At 34.4% G+C, this 16,705-nt stretch overlaps 1 protein-coding gene across 1 annotated transcript; it reads right to left on the bottom strand.

Annotated features, from left to right (window-relative positions):
* Positions 1-14,568: 14,568 nt before the first annotated feature.
* On the bottom strand, positions 14,569-16,603 carry LOC111997905 (putative dehydration-responsive element-binding protein 2H). The gene is made up of 2 exons (XM_024030037.2): positions 16,461-16,603; positions 14,569-15,405 (listed from the first exon to the last, which is right to left on the bottom strand). The coding sequence occupies exon 2, from the start codon at positions 15,359-15,361 to the stop codon at positions 14,696-14,698; it is 666 nt and encodes a 221-aa protein (XP_023885805.1). The 5' UTR covers positions 15,362-15,405; positions 16,461-16,603; the 3' UTR covers positions 14,569-14,695.
* Between the last annotated feature and the right edge of the window lie 102 nt (positions 16,604-16,705).

Below are 16,705 nucleotides of genomic sequence, written 5' to 3'. Positions count from 1 at the left end.
TTTTCATAATAGTTAGGTGCTCCTAAATAGTATTGTGGCGCTTTTTTAGTCGTTATTTTTATTTATTATATATAACTTTTATATTATATACAATAATCTGAAATAGTTATTCTAAATAACAACACAGCTATATTGAATCATAGCATTCTAGTCTGAGACGATGTTAAAGATTACTGATGATATGCAATTGGCCTTCTCTGCACAAGTCACCAGCGTGAGCTAGCCCTTTTCATTGTGAGATTATGGTATCTAATATTTCTTAGCTTTGATGTGCTTTTAATGCAATTATTATAGGTGTAAAGGTAAGTAACTTTGATGTGATTTCCATGCAATTTCATCTTATATATATATATATATATATACACACACGATAAAAACGTAATTTATTGAAAAGAAAGGAAAAAAGAAAAAAAGAGACAATGTATACGTATACTAGAGACCATCATAATCATGGCGCAGAGTACAATGATCAATGAAATTTAAAATAGAATAAAAAGAAAAAGAACCTAATGAAGGCAGCCAAGCAAATGGAGAAGTAAGAAAAAACCTCTTCAGTTCTGGAATAGTTCTTTCTTAATCCTTAAAACTTCTGGCATATCATTCACACCATAGGATATATATATAAATATAAAATAACTGATTTTTTTACCGCTATTTATATTTATCATAAAAGAGATCAAAACTTTCCTAATATGGTCTATTAACAAAAGCCTTAAAGACACATATTAACCGAACCCGCATATTTATTTGGTAACATGAAATCTCACCAAGTAAGAACCTTTTAGACCCACTCCAAGGGATTAAAGTCATTAAACCATATATAGATACACAAATTCACCTCCTAGAATTATGTATTCAAATGTTTAATGAGATTGAGCTAGTTGATGGATCCTATATACATGACAATTCAAATGTTCATTCACATGTCTTTTAATTATAATTATATGATATGTTAAATCATTTAAACGAGTCTAGTGACTATCAAATATATGTTTTGTCTTTTATAATTGTGACAATAAATAGGGAATAAGATTTGAACTTTGATTCCCTCTTAAAAGAGACCACATAATGCTATTGAATTATTAATTTCTTGGCAATATGTCATATAATTAAAATACATTCAGATCACTATTGGTTGAATCATATGTTATAACAACTTTTCTCTAAATTTAGTTTAGAGAGAAATCCTATCTTAAATTAGTTGGTCAAAACTTAGGTTTAATTTTTAAGATGTAGTCAGTGGCGACCCCACATCAACCCATGGGGTTCAAGCCTGGAAAAAAAATTAAAATTTATATATAATATATAATATAATTTTATATTTTTTGTTTTGATCATCCTAAAATAAAAGAGACATATGAATCAAGAGCTAAGGCAAAAGCATAAATATGTTAAGTCCCATTTCAGTTAGATGAGAAATATGTTAATTATGTTAAAAGACTTTTTCTTGGGGGGCAAACAAAGAAAACCACATGCTTCTAATCTGTTAATTGTAACTTCCCCAAGAGAGCCCAAAGAGGTAGGAAACAATGCCGCTGCGAAGGAGAAGGAATGTTTAGGAAAGCAGTACAAAGTACAAACTGTTTCTCAAGGACAACATTTGTGGAAGTATCATATTGCTTACAGAATTCAGAGGCACTCCTATTTCAGCCTCAATAATTTTATAGTAAGTATACTATAAAAGACACATATTTGATGCATATGACAACTGTTTATGTGTAGGAAAGTCTCATTCAAGTGATTTCCTACTGCCATATGTGACTGAAACTCCAGGCAACTGACTAGGTCATGACAGGAAACAATACTAAAGAATTTACAAGGTCTCGCCGGGCAAATGTGGTTGGAGCAATGACCAAAAATTAAAAGCAGAGCCACTAGTAACAATGCAATTACAAAAACATATAGCAACCTATCAGCTGAAAAGAAAAGAAATATATAGAGAAAGAAGGAAGAACAAAAGAATGAGAAGATTTAAAATGAACAATTATACAGTCAACCAGAATCAGTATGTAAATACAAATAGCCTACATAATATTTTTCAAGTAATATTAATACTTTATTTATTAGACATTTATTAAAAGCTAAATTCTCTATTCCAAGCTAAAATTTTTGCTAAGAGCACTAGCATCAGGTGTGCTAAATGCCAAATATTTGACATTTAGTGCACCAAACACCAAAAAACCTCCCACATCAAATGTTTTAAATGTTAAGGGTTTTAGCATGAGTGAACAGTACAATTTTAATTATACAACCGTATGGATAGAAATGCTAAAACTGTTTAATATTTTTTTATTCTATTTTTCTCTCTCCTCTCTTGCTTCTGTTCACTCTCCAAGCCTCCTTTCTCACCCGTCTCATTCACTCTCACCTTTGATCTCTCTGCTGATCTTGCTTCCAATCTTACTGCCAATTTATCCTTTGATCTCGTCGTCACATCCCGCTGATCTATCCTTTGATCTCATCGTTGCATCCCACTGATCTCACTTTTAGATGCTACCCTAGATAAGTTTTTTTTTTTTTTTTGTTGTTTACCTTTTAATTGTGTACAAGTTTTTTAAATAAGGATGTACGAGTTAATTTATACCAACTTATTCCAACCTATCCTACATCAAAAAACTCATTTACAGATTAACCTAATAACTACTCAATCCATTATTCCAAGAATAGTTTGTCACACTAGTAGACTCATCTTTTGTTTCTGTCTCCTCCAAACCTAACTATTTGGCATGACAGCTTTAGTGGGCGGGAATCCAATAAAAAAAGGCAGAAATACCATTTTCATCCTTATATTTTCACCTTATTACCGCTTTGGTCCCTACTTTTTATTTTTATCACTTTTAGTCCATATTTTGAAAAATGCGTTCCATTTTGGTCTCTACCATCATCTCTCTAACAGAAATATCCTACTTGGCTAACGAAGTGCACTATTGGCACTCAGAATGCCTATGTAGCCATTAAAATAATAATAAAAATTTTAGTTAACATTAAAAAGTCTGCATCAGCATTTAAATAAATAAACACAACAGAAAAAAAAAATTAATAACAAAATTCTCAATTCCTATTTTTTTTATAAAAAAAAAGATAATTAAATTAATTTTTATATTCCTTTCATTAATTTTTTTTGAAGAACATCATCATGTTCTTTGTGTTTCCCTGTTTTCTAAAATATTCTCAAACTTTCTCTCTGTCTTCCAAAACTCTCACAACTCTTTCTAACTCCATGGCCAACATGGCAAGACCGATTCAACCAAACTGAGTCTAGAATAGTAAATTGATCACTATCTTGTGTCTGCACAATGATGCAAAAAGTGGGCAAGAACAAAATAACTAGAGAGCAAATTGATCACTGTCTTATGTCTTGTGTCTGAAAGCACTAGCAGTAGCAGTAGCAGCTGCACAATTGAAGAATGTGAAGATGAGCTTAATCCTGTTCCAACAGTAAAGAAGAAACAGGGCAAGTCAAACAGTGTTGTTCTAGTCCAGCACTAATTAAAACGCAGTTGTTTTAATACTGGTTAACTTAAGTGTTGGCACGTGTGCACGTGTATTAGGCAGTTAGATTAGATTGGGATTGTAACTGATTTTCCTGCATTGGCATCTGGGTATATATCAGAGCTTGTTCATTTTTTATTTAGTGTGGAATTCATTCTTGATGTAATACGATTATGTTAATAGATTTTTCCCTCTCTCTCTCTCTCTCTCNAATCTACATCTATGGAATCCCATATAGTTTTTTTTCTTGCAATGGGCTTATATTGGTTTTTGTGTTTTGTTTTTTGTTGTTGTTGAAGTTGACTGATATTGGTTGTACTGTGTTTTTGGTTATTTTGTTTGTTGCAGTGAGTTGATATTGGTGGTCAATGGTTGATTTTGTGTGGTGATTGGTGCTCATGGGTTGTGATGGATGAGTTGTGGTTGGTGGGATATTTTGTATTTATATATATATATATATATATATCGTAGGAGAGTTTTTGAGGTTATTTAATGTATTGTATATATTATTTTAATGTGTTGAAGAAAAGACTAGAATATTTGATATAGAGTGTATTGTAAAGTGGTGTATTAAAATAGGGAAAAAAAAAGGTTTTTATATGTTAAAATGACATTTGGTATAAAATTGTAATTGCTAGTGCTCTAAATGGGTATTTGTATGATATTTTGATTGTTTGCTCCTTTCTTTTTTCTATATCTTCTTTTACTAGGCATAGTTGGGGTGTAATTATTATTATTATTTTTTGGTTGATTGTTGTTTACCTTTTAATTGTGTACAAGTTTTTTAAATAAGGATGTACGAGTTAATTTATACCAACTTATTCCAACCTATCCTACATCAAAAAACTCATTTACAGATTAACCTAATAACTACTCAATCCATTATTCCAAGAATAGTTTGTCACACTAGTAGACTCATCTTTTGTTTCTGTCTCCTCCAAACCTAACTATTTGGCATGAAACATTTAGTGGGCGGGCCTCCATTGCCTTATCTTAGTATTTTTCTCTCTCTCTCTCTCTCTCTCTCTCTCTCTCTCTCTCTCTCTCTCTCTCTCTCTCATTTCTGTTACATTCTATGGTGTGTATTCTATACATTTCTCTATTGTTTCTTCATGGTACCAGAGCTTTGATCCTTATCAATGGCTTCCACAACTTTGTCTTCTACCTCTGGTTCAACTCCTACTGTGACTAATACAGCGCTACCTGCAAACACTTCGTTACTTCTTCTATCCAATATGTCTTCCATGATGACTGTCAAGCTTAATTATGGCAATTACATTGTTTGGAAGTATCAGATTAAGGTAATTCTTGAAACTTACTCAATGATTGACATTCTTGATGATTCAATTGCTATTCCAGATCGTTTTCTGAAGGATTCTTCTGGTAATCTCACTACTGAGATTAACCCTAGTTTCATTTCTTGGAAGAATCATGAACAAGCAATGTTCACTTTTATCAATTCCACTTTGTCTCGTTTGATTCTTGCTCTTACTGTTGGGTAAAAATCTGCTAAGGGAGTATGAAATGTGTTAGAAAAGAGGTTTGCCTCAGTGTTTAGGTCTCATGTCATGAGTCTTCGAAATGAACTGAGTGCAGTGAAGAAAGGTACTGATACAATTGATGGTTATTTCCAAAAGATTAAGCAAATTAGGGATAAATTGGCTGTTGTTTTTGTTTTCTTGGATGATGAAGAGCTTCTTCATATTACTCTTGATGGTTTGCCCTTTGAATATGACTCTTTTAGTTTTGCAATTAGGACTCGTAGTGATGTTTTGTCTATTGAAGAGTTGAATACTCTACTTAATGCAGAGGAGAGAGTGATCAAGAAAAGGTCCAATAATGTTCCTTCTCCTTCAATGGCTATGAATGTGAATTTTCAGTCTTAGAGTCATGGTTATTCTAATCAAAGAGGTAGAGGTGGTAGATACTCTAATCAGAAAGGAATAGGTGGAAGTGGCAATTACAATCCTTACACTGGTTTCAACCATAACAATGGTGGATTTAATACTTCTAATAATCTAGGGCAGTCTTCTAAGCCACAAGGGTTTCAAGGTCCTCTAGGTCAACCTCAATCTAATAGGCCATCTTGTCAAATCTGTGGCAAAGGTAGTCATTCAGCTCTTGATTGTTATCATAGAATGGACTTTGCATACCAAGGGAGACATCCACCTGCTAAGTTGGCTTCAATGGTTTGCTAATTCTTCTCAAGTATAGAGCTACAATGGTTGGCTAATAGACACAGGTTGTTTAGACCATGTTACTCCCAATCTATCTCAATTATCTCTTCATCAACAACCTATCGTAGGCAATGAAACTGTTAAAATGGGCAATGGATAGGAGCTTCTGGTTACTCTTGTTGGTCCTAGTGAGCTTAAAACTTCTACTTATAACTTTAGGCTTAATAATATCTTTAGTGTTCCTGATCTTGCTTCTAATCTCTTATCTGTTCATAAGTTGTGTCTCCAAAATAATGTCTTTTGTTATTTTGATGCTCACAAGTTCTTAATTCAGGATTTGCTTTGGGGAAAATCCTCTATAAAGGGTTGGATAAGGATGGTGTATATCCAATTCCATCATCTTCCTCACTCTCCTTTTCCACTACTTTCAACTCTACCTCCACTGTGTCAGCTTCTCACTCTCTTAAGTCTGATGCTCTTTTGCTTTGGCATTACAGGCTTGGTCATCCTAGTTTTAGGCTTTTATATTCTGCACTTAAGCCTTTCTTTAATTCTGTTACTTTGTCTCAAATTGAAGATTGTTCTTCTTCTTGTAAATATTGTATAAGTGCTAAGATGCACAATTACCATTTGACTAAATCTCCTATTGTATTACTTTTGTACTTGATTTGGTTCATAGTGATGTATGGGGACTAGCTCCTTTATCTTCTGTTCTTGGTTTTTCCTATTATATAATATTTGTGGATGATTACACTAGATTTACTTGGTTATTTTCGCTCAAGTGTAAGCATGAGGTCTTATCTGTGTTTAAGCATTTTAAGGCACTTGTTGAAAATCAGTTTTCCACTAAGCTTAAAGTGCTTAGGACAGATAATGGTTCTGAGTATACCAATTCTGCCTTTCAAGCCTTTTGCTCTTCCAATGGTATTTTGCATCAAACTTCTTGCCCTCATTCTTCTTCATAGAATGGCGTGTCTAAAAGGAAGCATAAGCGTATTGTTGAAACAGGTCTTTCACTCCTTTATAGATCCCATTTACCTTATAATTATTGGTTTTATGCTTTTACTACTGCTGTTTTTCTTATTAACAGATTACCTTCTTCTGTATTGAATTTCAAATCACCTTGAGAACGATTGTATTCTAAACAACCTCTACTTCAAGCTCTTAAGGCCTTTGGTTGTGCTTGCTGTCCTTATCTTAGGCCATATAATAAGAACAAAGTTCAACCTAGGTCTCAAGAATGTATTTTCCTAGGTTACCCTCCACTGTCAAAGGCCTACATTTGTCTTGATCCTACTTGTAATAAGATTTACATTGTCTGTTATACTTTGTTCAATGAATCTTTGTTTCCTTTTACTTAGTCTTCTTTTTCTACTAATCCTAATATTCCTTTTACCATTACTTTCTCTCTCTGGTTTCCCCATTTCACATCAGATTCTTCTTCTAATGGTGTTGGTTCTACCTCTATATCTGATCCTATATCCACTTTTGATTCTAGTCCTTCTTCCACTTCTTTAGACCTCACTTCTTCACTCTTACCTTCTTTGTTTCAGGCTTCTACTCCTATTCCTATGGTTCCACCTCCTTCTAGTTTTCCTTCTTCCCTTTCCACTTTTGATGTTCCTTCTTTTCATGTTCCCTCTTTTATTGCTATTTCTAGTTTTGCTCCTCCTTCTTCTTCTTCCAATCCTATTTCTCACAATTCTCATCCTATGGTTACAAGATCTAAACATGGTATATATAAACCTAAAGCTCTCACAGTTTAACATGACTATACAGTGACTGAACCTCATTCCTATGTTGTTGCTGCTAAACATCCTTAATGGATAGCTGCCATGGACTCTGAATTTCAGTCCCTTCATAAACAGAAAACTTAGTCCTTAGTTCCTTTGCTTGCTAATAAGAATGTAGTCATATATAAGTAGGTTTACAAATCGAAAAGGCATGTTGATGGCTCTATTACTAGGTATAAAGCCAGGTTAGTGACTAGGAGTTATCTTCAACAATATGGTCTTGACTATGATGAGACCTTCAATCTTATGGTAAAACCTGCTACTGTGAGACTTCTTTTGGCCTTGTCAATGAACCATGGCATTTTGAAAGAGGAGGTTTATATGAGACAACCACATGGTTATGTTGACCCTCAGTTTCCTCATCATTTTTGTCTTCTTCACAAGGCCCTTTATGGTTTCAAATAGGCTCTTAGAGCCTGGTTTGAGAGATTTACCTCCTTGTTGCTTCATATTAGGTTCTTTGCTTCTGGTGCTGATGGAAACTTATTCATCTACATGCATGTTTGTCATTTGGTCTTTCTTTTACTTTATGTAGATGATATTATTCTTACAGGGAATGATTTTGTCTTCACTGCTTCTATCATTCAGCTTTTGAGTTTTGCCTTTGATCTTACAAATCTTGGTCTTCTTCATTACTTTCTTGGGTTGCAAATTGTGTACACTGATTCTGGTTTGTTTGTGCATTAGACTAAATATGCCATTGATTTGTTGTCCAAGTTTGCTATATCTGATTGTAAGTCTTGCAAGACTCCTTGCTCCACCAATCAACATCTTTTGCCTCATAATAGTCCTCCCTTGTCTGATGCTACCTTTTATAAGAGCCTTGTTGGTGCCCTTCAATACTTTACATTTACTAGGCCAAACTTGTCCTTTGCTGTTCAACAAGCTTGTCAATTTATGAGTGCCCCTATATAGAATCATTTATAGGCCTCTAAACAAATTCTAAGATATCTTAAGGGTACTTTTCACTATGGACTTGCTTTCACTCCTAGTTTTTCTTCCTTATCTACCTATTGTGATGCTAACTGGGCTGGTGATCTAGTTGATTGTTGGTCTATTTCTGGCATTGTTGTTTTCTTTGGCAATTGTCCTATAACCTAGTCAGCTAAAAAGCAATCCACTGTTTCTAGATCTTCCACTGAGGTTGAGTATAGGGCATTGGCTTCTTTTGCTGCTAAGTTGTTTTGGATTAGGATGCTCCTTCGTGATTTGGGCATTTTCCTTTCCAATCCTCCCTTGTTGTGGTGCGATAATGTAATTGCTTTGGCCATTGCCTCTAATCCTGTCTTCCATGCCCGTACCAAACACATTAAAGTGGATTACCATTTTGTTCGTGAGAAAGTTCTTAGGAAGGATTTTCTGCTCAAATATATTTCTTCAAATGATTAACTTGCTGATATATTTACTAAAGGGTTACCTTCTTCTCGATTTCATTGGTTAACTTCCAAACTTGTGGAAATTCTCCTTTCGTTTGAGGGGGGATGAAAGTACTAGGCACTAGCAATAGCAGTTGCACAATTGAAGAATGTGAAGATGAACTTAATCCTGTTCCAACGATAAAGAAGAAACAGGGCAAGTCAAACGGTGTTGTTCCAGTCCAGCACTAATTAGAATGCAGTCGTTTTAATACTGGTTAACTTAAGTGTTGGCACGTGTATTAGGCAGTTAGATTAGATTAGGAATGTAACTGATTTTCCCGCCTTGGCATCTGGGTATATATCAGAGCTCGTTCATTTGTATTTAGTGTGGAATTCATTCTTGATGTAATACGATTCTGTTAATAGATTTTTCCCTTTCTCTCTCTCTCTCTCTCTCTCTCTCTCTCTCTCTCTCTCTTATTTCTATTACACTTTATGGTGTGTATTCTATACCTTTTTCTGTGTTTCTTTAGTGTCTGCTATTGTATTGTTTATGAGAAATGCTTTGTAAGATGAATTGTTTGTAAGAATTGCTAGGCCTTGATCTGGGCCCTTTTCGTCGATGTAACCACTAGGCATGGTGAAACCAGTCGCTAAGGTTACTGTTGCTATGAGTGCGGCCACAAGCAAATGCGGATCTTCTCCTTTCTTGAATTGATCAATGATGTCATTGTCTTTGGGGTTTGTAATTTGTTGATCCGGGTTTGTGGGTTGTGAGTTTTGTTGATTTGGGTTTGTGGCAAATTGGTGCACTAATCTGTGGTAGATTTGTGGGTTTGTGGGTTGTGATTCCAAAGGGTGGATTCGAGAGAATGGTGGGGTTTGAAGGATGGTGGAGATCGGTGGGTTTCCAAGTTGGATTTGATTTTGTGTTTCGATGGATTGGTGGGTTTCCAACTTGGAGATTGGTGTTGATTTTGTGAACAAAGAAGTTGCAAATCTTTTGATTTTAGTGGGTGTATGTTGGATTCAAATTTCTAGATATGTAGATCTATTTCTGGGTTTGATTGTTGGTGTATGTTGATTTTTGGGTTTTGAATTTTGGTGGGTGTATGTTGATTTATGGTTTTGATTGGTGTATGTTGATTATTGTTTGATCTAAGTTTTCAATTTTGATTTGTTTGGTTATAAATAAAGTACTGCAAAAGTAAAGAAAAGAAATGCATACATAATACAAGTTTGACAAAATCTCATTCGTTTGCCTTTCACAAATACATGTATGCTCCGTAAAAGCCTCCATCTACATTGCAGTGATCCAACTGACAAGGCTTAGAATCACTGTCAGCGTTGTCATTAAGTCCATCGCCCTTGAACTTGGACCTACGGAGATCTTCTTTAGATGTGTCCTTCAAACTTGGACCTTGGGAGATTTTCTTTAGTTCGGTCTTTGTTGGAATAGCTAGTGCATCTTTTTTGGAAGTTTCCGTTGCACATAAACATACATAAATTATTAAAGCCTCCAAGAAAATCAAAACAAGTTAAAAAGATTGTCAATTGTTTTATGGAAAACATACACGCAACACGAGTGGCAATATCTACTTGGTTACAGATACACCAAAAGACCAAATGTAGCCTATGCATACTTCAAAAAATCCACCATCTCTTTCACAATTTTCTACCAAACAAGGCTTTGAGTCAAAGCTATCACTCTTGAACTCGCTCCTACCATAACCTTTAGAGTGGGGCACACCATCACCAGGGATGCCCATTTCATGCGGGTGCTACTTGGTGACAATTTCGTTGACATCCTTTTTATCCTCCACTCGCTCCTACCATAAGAATTAATTTACTAAAAACATGAAGAACATGAACAATAAGAATACAAAGAACATAAATTGATGTAATCTTCCAAAAAAATAATGAAAAGAAAAGAAAAGAAATTTTTTAAAATTTTTTAATTATTATTTAAATAATAATTAAAATTTTATTTTATTTTATTTTAAAATAATTAAAGAAAAGGACAAAGAATGACGTGGTTTTTTTTAAATAATAAAATGCTGACGTGGCATTATTTAAATGCTAAATTAAAATTTCTTATTATTATTTTAATGGCCATGTAAGCATTCTGAGTGCCAACAGTGCATTCTATTAGCCATGTAGGATATTTCCGTTAGAAAGATGACGGGAGGGAGTAAAACGAAACACGTTTTTCAAAATAGGGACTAAAAGCGGTAAAAATAAAAAGTAAGGACCAAAGTGGGAATATGGTGATAATATAGGGACGAAAATAGTATTTCTGCCATAAAAAAATAGTACAAAATAATAAAATTTATTGATTTTGACACTTGACAACATCACCAATTGTAAGAGTGAGGCATTTTAGGAGAGTTATTAGTTTCTTCCAATATCTCAATAGTAGTACTCATTAAACACTTATTTGCACAAAAAAAAAATTGATTTGATATTTGGTTTTTTAAACACCTTTAGCCTAGATTGAATTGGTTTATTTATACTAATACCATTATAATCATGCTAAAATCATGAAATATTAACTATGCTATTGGCATGTTAAATGTCTTTCATGCAAATATGGCCACATTTCTATGAAGACTTTTTTATATGCGCAGAGTATTTTAAATATAAAATAAAAAAAAGTTTTAAAATTTTGTAAATTTGAAATGGTTTCATTTCTATTAAATATCTCAATTTAGATTCAAACAAATTCTTTTCAAAACTCACTTAAATTCACGATTTGAAAAAAATAAGGCCTAGTCTAGGGCCAACGCAAATGTAAAATGCACTGTTACTTACTAATATTTTATAACCAATACATGAATTAGGAAAAAAAATCCAACATTTTTATATAATTTAATATAGTGATTGGACTATTTTAATATATTTATAAAAACATATTTTAAAACTTATAGTTCTAAAAATATTTTAGAAGGTCATTGTCTCTCTTGGCAATGTTGGAGTTTAGCTATTGAACAATGGATTTTAGTAATGAATTTGTCTTCACTACAAAACATGCGGGCTATAGCCACGTTTTTTATAGTTGTGTTTGCAAAAACGCGGCTACAGGCGAGCTATAGCTGCATTTTTAGTAATTGCGGCTTAAAGTATTCACCAATAGTTGCGAGTTTCAAACACGGCTATAGGATACGTCTATAGTCGCATTTATAGGTGTTTATAGTCGCGTTTTTTGGTTAGGACCAATTGCCGTGTTTGGAAAATGTGGCTATAGGACTAACCAAATCATTTTTTTTAAACTACCTATGGCCGCATTTGGAAAATGTGGCTTTAGCTTACTTATAAACGTTGTTGTAAATTTAGTCTATAGCCGCTTTTATATGCCATGGCTATAGGCAAAGCTAAAGCCACGTTTTAAAAATGTGGCTTTAGTTTTGCTTATAGCCGTGGTTTAAAAACGCGGCTTTAGGCAAAGTATAAATACAACCACTAAAAGAATATCAAACCCTTATTTCACCAAAATGCCTCCCCCTAATGAGACTACGACAAAGAACACCAACAGATCCAAATTCACTGTTAAAATCCGATCAACAGCACTACTGCGGTGACTCACTTCCGATTTGTCTTCTTCATCATCTTCTCTCACTCTTCCATGGCGTCTTAACCCTCATAACAATTTGGTCAGCTCTCTAATCGGAACGAAGCTCTCCATTCAACCCTCCATTTCCAAACCTCTCATCTCTAAGCATCACCCAGGACCATGCTGCCGCCGCCATCTGGCCAAGAGAAAAAAAAAAAAGGGTTGTAGCTGCGTATTTAATATGTGGCTGTAGTTGTCCCCTATAGTCGCGTTTTATAATCGCGGCTAAAGTATGTCCTATAACCGGGTTTTTAGAAACGTGGCCATTGGTCCTAGCCTATAGCCGCATTTGTAAAAACGCGGTTGTAAGGACCTTATTTGGTTCCTATGCCCAAAGGGTGAAAGGATTTGGGCACAAAAAACCCAATACAATTAATTTGTAGAGAGTAGGTTGGAAAAGTAGGCTCTAATGAGTTGGACAATAATTATAGTGGATCAAGATGACAGTAAAACAAAAATGAGCTATTTTTCTCTAAAGAAAAATTGTCCTTGGCACAATCCAAGGAGACTAGTTCTTCTATATATTTCTCTTGAATTTGATTACAAGTATAACTTTTATTGCTACAGTGTTTTTCCCTTAATTTCCAATTCTTCTCCCTTAGGAGCCTTTCTCTCTTTTATCCCATCAAATTTCCTTCATCTCCATCATCCACATGTAGGTCAAATTACTAGCTTTCATCATTGTCCCATCAACACCTTCCTGAAGTATTTGAGGGTAGCTGTAAGGCTGAAAATCATTGTTCAAGTATCAGTTCCACATTAATGCTGCCAGGGAGTTAGCTGCAGAGGATTAAATGCGGTGGTAGCAGCTTTCTTTTAGATATTTCTTAGTTTCCCTCTATCCTAAGCCTCCATGATGTTTATCCTTGTCAATAGAATCCTCCGGAGTGTTGCTCTTGATGGCAGACCACACCTTCTGACTTCTGCTCTGCTTAGCCAAGGAGGCAATCCTCCTTGGACCGCCTTCCCTAACTCTTGTAGACATAATCTCTTCATAGCCCACTGACTCTCACCCAATCATTAATGCTTCTTTGTCCTCAGACTACTAAACGTCCTCGGACAAGGTCCACGGCCCAATATTCATTTTTGGGCTTTCCACCCCTACAGTGGCTATAGACCCCTCAGACCTATAGTTATAGGTTTTAGATAACGACTGAAAATGCAGCTATAGACCGAATTGACCTATAGCCACATTTTCAAGAGCTATAGCCGCGTTTTTAAAACGCGGCTATAAGACCTTTTTTTTTTATTTTTTTTTATTTTTTAGTGCTTGAAAATTAATAATTCTAATTTTAATTTTGATAGAAAGAGAAAGGAAGAGAAAATTGTTTCGAAGATTAAATTTTTTTACACTCTTAAACTACAAGAGACATAATAAAATGTTAAACACTCAAAAAGAGTATAAAATTTAAAAAATAATTTTTATTTATTACATTGTTTTGTCTTAATTAAAATTTTATATCCTAAAATAGATAGACAAGACATTCTCTTGCATGCCGATAGAAGATGTCGTTCAAAATAAGACACAAACTCCATATAGCAATTACATAAATACATTTAATAAGAAAAAAAATAAAGAGGATCATTGTTTTTTAATAAAGCCGATACTATTTTGTGACAATAGAGGACGCAACAGTCAAATTTGCTCAATTGGTTCCTTAATTTAAGCAAGTCCACAGAGCCAAACTATTTTATGAGAGGCCCAATCAAAAAAACCCAATGCAAAAGTTGGAAACTTGGAATATGAACAAAAAGAGCTAAAAAAAATTTACAGCATGTAGAATTAGAGTCTCCATATTAGAAACAGGTTTACAGTTGTTATGCAACTTAAATCTTTAATTAAAAAAATTTGCTTGGGGGACTGAGGTAAACAATTAAATTGTTAATCTAGTGAGAGGATACTAAACTCAAATAAGTCAATTTTAAAATTTTTTGTATAATGGAAAACTAATACTAATCAATTCCAAGACTTAGACCAATATATAAATTGGATTAACCCAAAAAACATTGGTAAGTTAGTAACTATAATTTTTACTACACCAAAAGTTGCATCAAGAGAGAAAAGGCACTGACTATAGTTTTACTTTGATGTTAAATGGTTTAAAATGCTGACCAAAACAATAGAAAACTCATTAATAAAAAATAAAAATAAAAATCTCCAAGTGGCTACTTTTTGCATGTTACAAACTACAAAGACAATCTGCACAGTCAATAGAATAACCCAGCAAGTAATCACGTCCAATTAAGCTCATCCTCTCCCCCAAACTACTTGTACGGCATTCCGAATTGATCACCATAATAACCAAATCCCAGTTCTGAATCTGTGAAGCCATGAGGATCACTGTCTAATAGTGCCATAAGTTCTTGCACATTAAAAAGTTCGTTTTCAGAACAATCCAGAAACTGGTCCAGTCCACTATCCATATAGTAGCTCGTTACACCAGACTCATCCTGCACCAAAGTACTTGCAGTTGGCATGGCTGTAGACTCACTTGTATTAGCCATGGCAGTAGACTCAACAGCAGAAACCTCAGATTCCACAGGAGTAGGGCCAGATATGGTGGAAACAGACTCCGGGAAGTTGAGTCGTGCATAGGCACCATACATCACCCTAGCAGCTTCATCGTAAGCAGAAGCGGCCTCAACAGCATTATCGAATGAGCCAAGCCAGAGTCTCTTTCCTCTGTTAGGCTCACGAATCTCTGCAACCCATTTGCCCCAAGTTCTTTGCCTAACCCCTCTGTAATTGCAGAGTGCATTCTCAGGCCCTCCTTTTCCTTTCATACATCCCTTCTTCGACCCCATAGCCGGAAGTTTACGTGCGCGTTTGGCCGAAGACTCAAGCTGAGCATTATGGTCTCTCCACTTGGCCAATGTCTCAGCCACAGACACTCCATCACCTCTACTCTTCCTCTTCTTTGAAGATTCCATAGCCAGATCACATTAAACCATGAAAACTCCAATGATGCCCTGTTCTGTTCAACGAAAACACAGATTCAGATAACAATTTGAATTTCCTAAATTGAATAATTGCAAACGCTTTTGCAAAAAACCCCCCGAAAACAAGGGCTGAGCTAGAAATTTTGGTTTGGGAAGGCCGAATTACATATTTATATATTTATTACGCAACTACATATTGATATTTTCACACACACGTGTTTAAGAAAATTGCTTTTTAAATATTGTCACCCTCAAACATTACATATCCTCGGTGTAATTTTTCATTTAACATTTTATAACTAAATCAAGTATTGACAAATAACTCGAAACTTAACAACAACATTGAAAGACTTAATCCAAATAAAACAAAATAACTCTAAGTAGAAGTTTCTTTTATTAAAAACTTACCATTTGAACTCAACAACAAAAACTTACCACTTATTATTTGAACTCAACAACTAAAACTTACCAATTAAGAGAAGAAAAAACTAAAAAGAAGTACTTTTTTTTTTTTGCCTACAATATGGATAGTTTGTTGTTATTAACCAATATTTTTTGGAAACCACAATTAGTTGTTCAATTACTTTTTGTAGGGGCCAACTTTTATTTTTTGGAGGGGTTAACTATTAATTTAAGGTCTACTATTTAAAAAAAAATTGCAAAATACATATACATTATGAAGTTTTTAAAAAATTTTGGGGGCCACTGGTAAGTGTAGCTCCGCCCCTACGGGCCGGAAAATCCAAACAGTTTTTATAATTTGCCAATAAAGGATTAGAATTAATAGTCTAAAAATAAACGAATTAACAAAACAAAATTCCAATAATACCCACATTCAAAAAAAAAAAAAAAAAACCAGAAACCCTAAAGATTCAGGGGCAACATTTGAATTCCTAAACGGAACTAATCACAAAGCTTTATACAACAAAACCCCAAGAAAAAAAAAAAAAAAGAAAGAAAAAGAAAAGTAAAAACTGAAACAGAAAAGGAAAAAATCACAAACCTTTTTTACAACAAATCCAAGAAAAAATAAAAGAAGAAACAAAAAAGGAAAAATATAGAACAAGAAGATAAGAAGAAATAAACGAACCTCTGTCTCTGTGAGAGTGATCGTTGAAGAAGAAAGAAAGCCTAAATCTTTTTGGACCAAAATGCGGCGCTTTAGAACCAAGATATATCAAGTGGGTATGATTGATTTTAGAGAGAGAGAGAGCTCTTTTGCTTTGTTTTGGTTTTCAGAGTACAAAGTTTTGTTCTGAGAGTGTGAACAAGGCGGCGTATTTATAGTGTTCTGTCTTGTGCACCGTGGGGGTATAACGTGGCGCTTTGCTAGTC

Source organism: Quercus suber, unplaced genomic scaffold (genome assembly GCF_002906115.3).
Source record: "Quercus suber isolate HL8 unplaced genomic scaffold, Cork oak 2.0 scaffold_59, whole genome shotgun sequence".
NCBI lineage: Eukaryota > Viridiplantae > Streptophyta > Magnoliopsida > Fagales > Fagaceae > Quercus > Quercus suber.
This window is presented reverse-complemented; position numbering and strand designations above follow the sequence as displayed.

Excerpts from the sequence above, each read along its gene's own strand:
- LOC111997905 (XM_024030037.2), bottom strand. The coding sequence starts at position 15,361 with ATGGAATCTTCAAAGAAGAGGAAGAGTAGAGGTGATGGAGTGTCTGTG.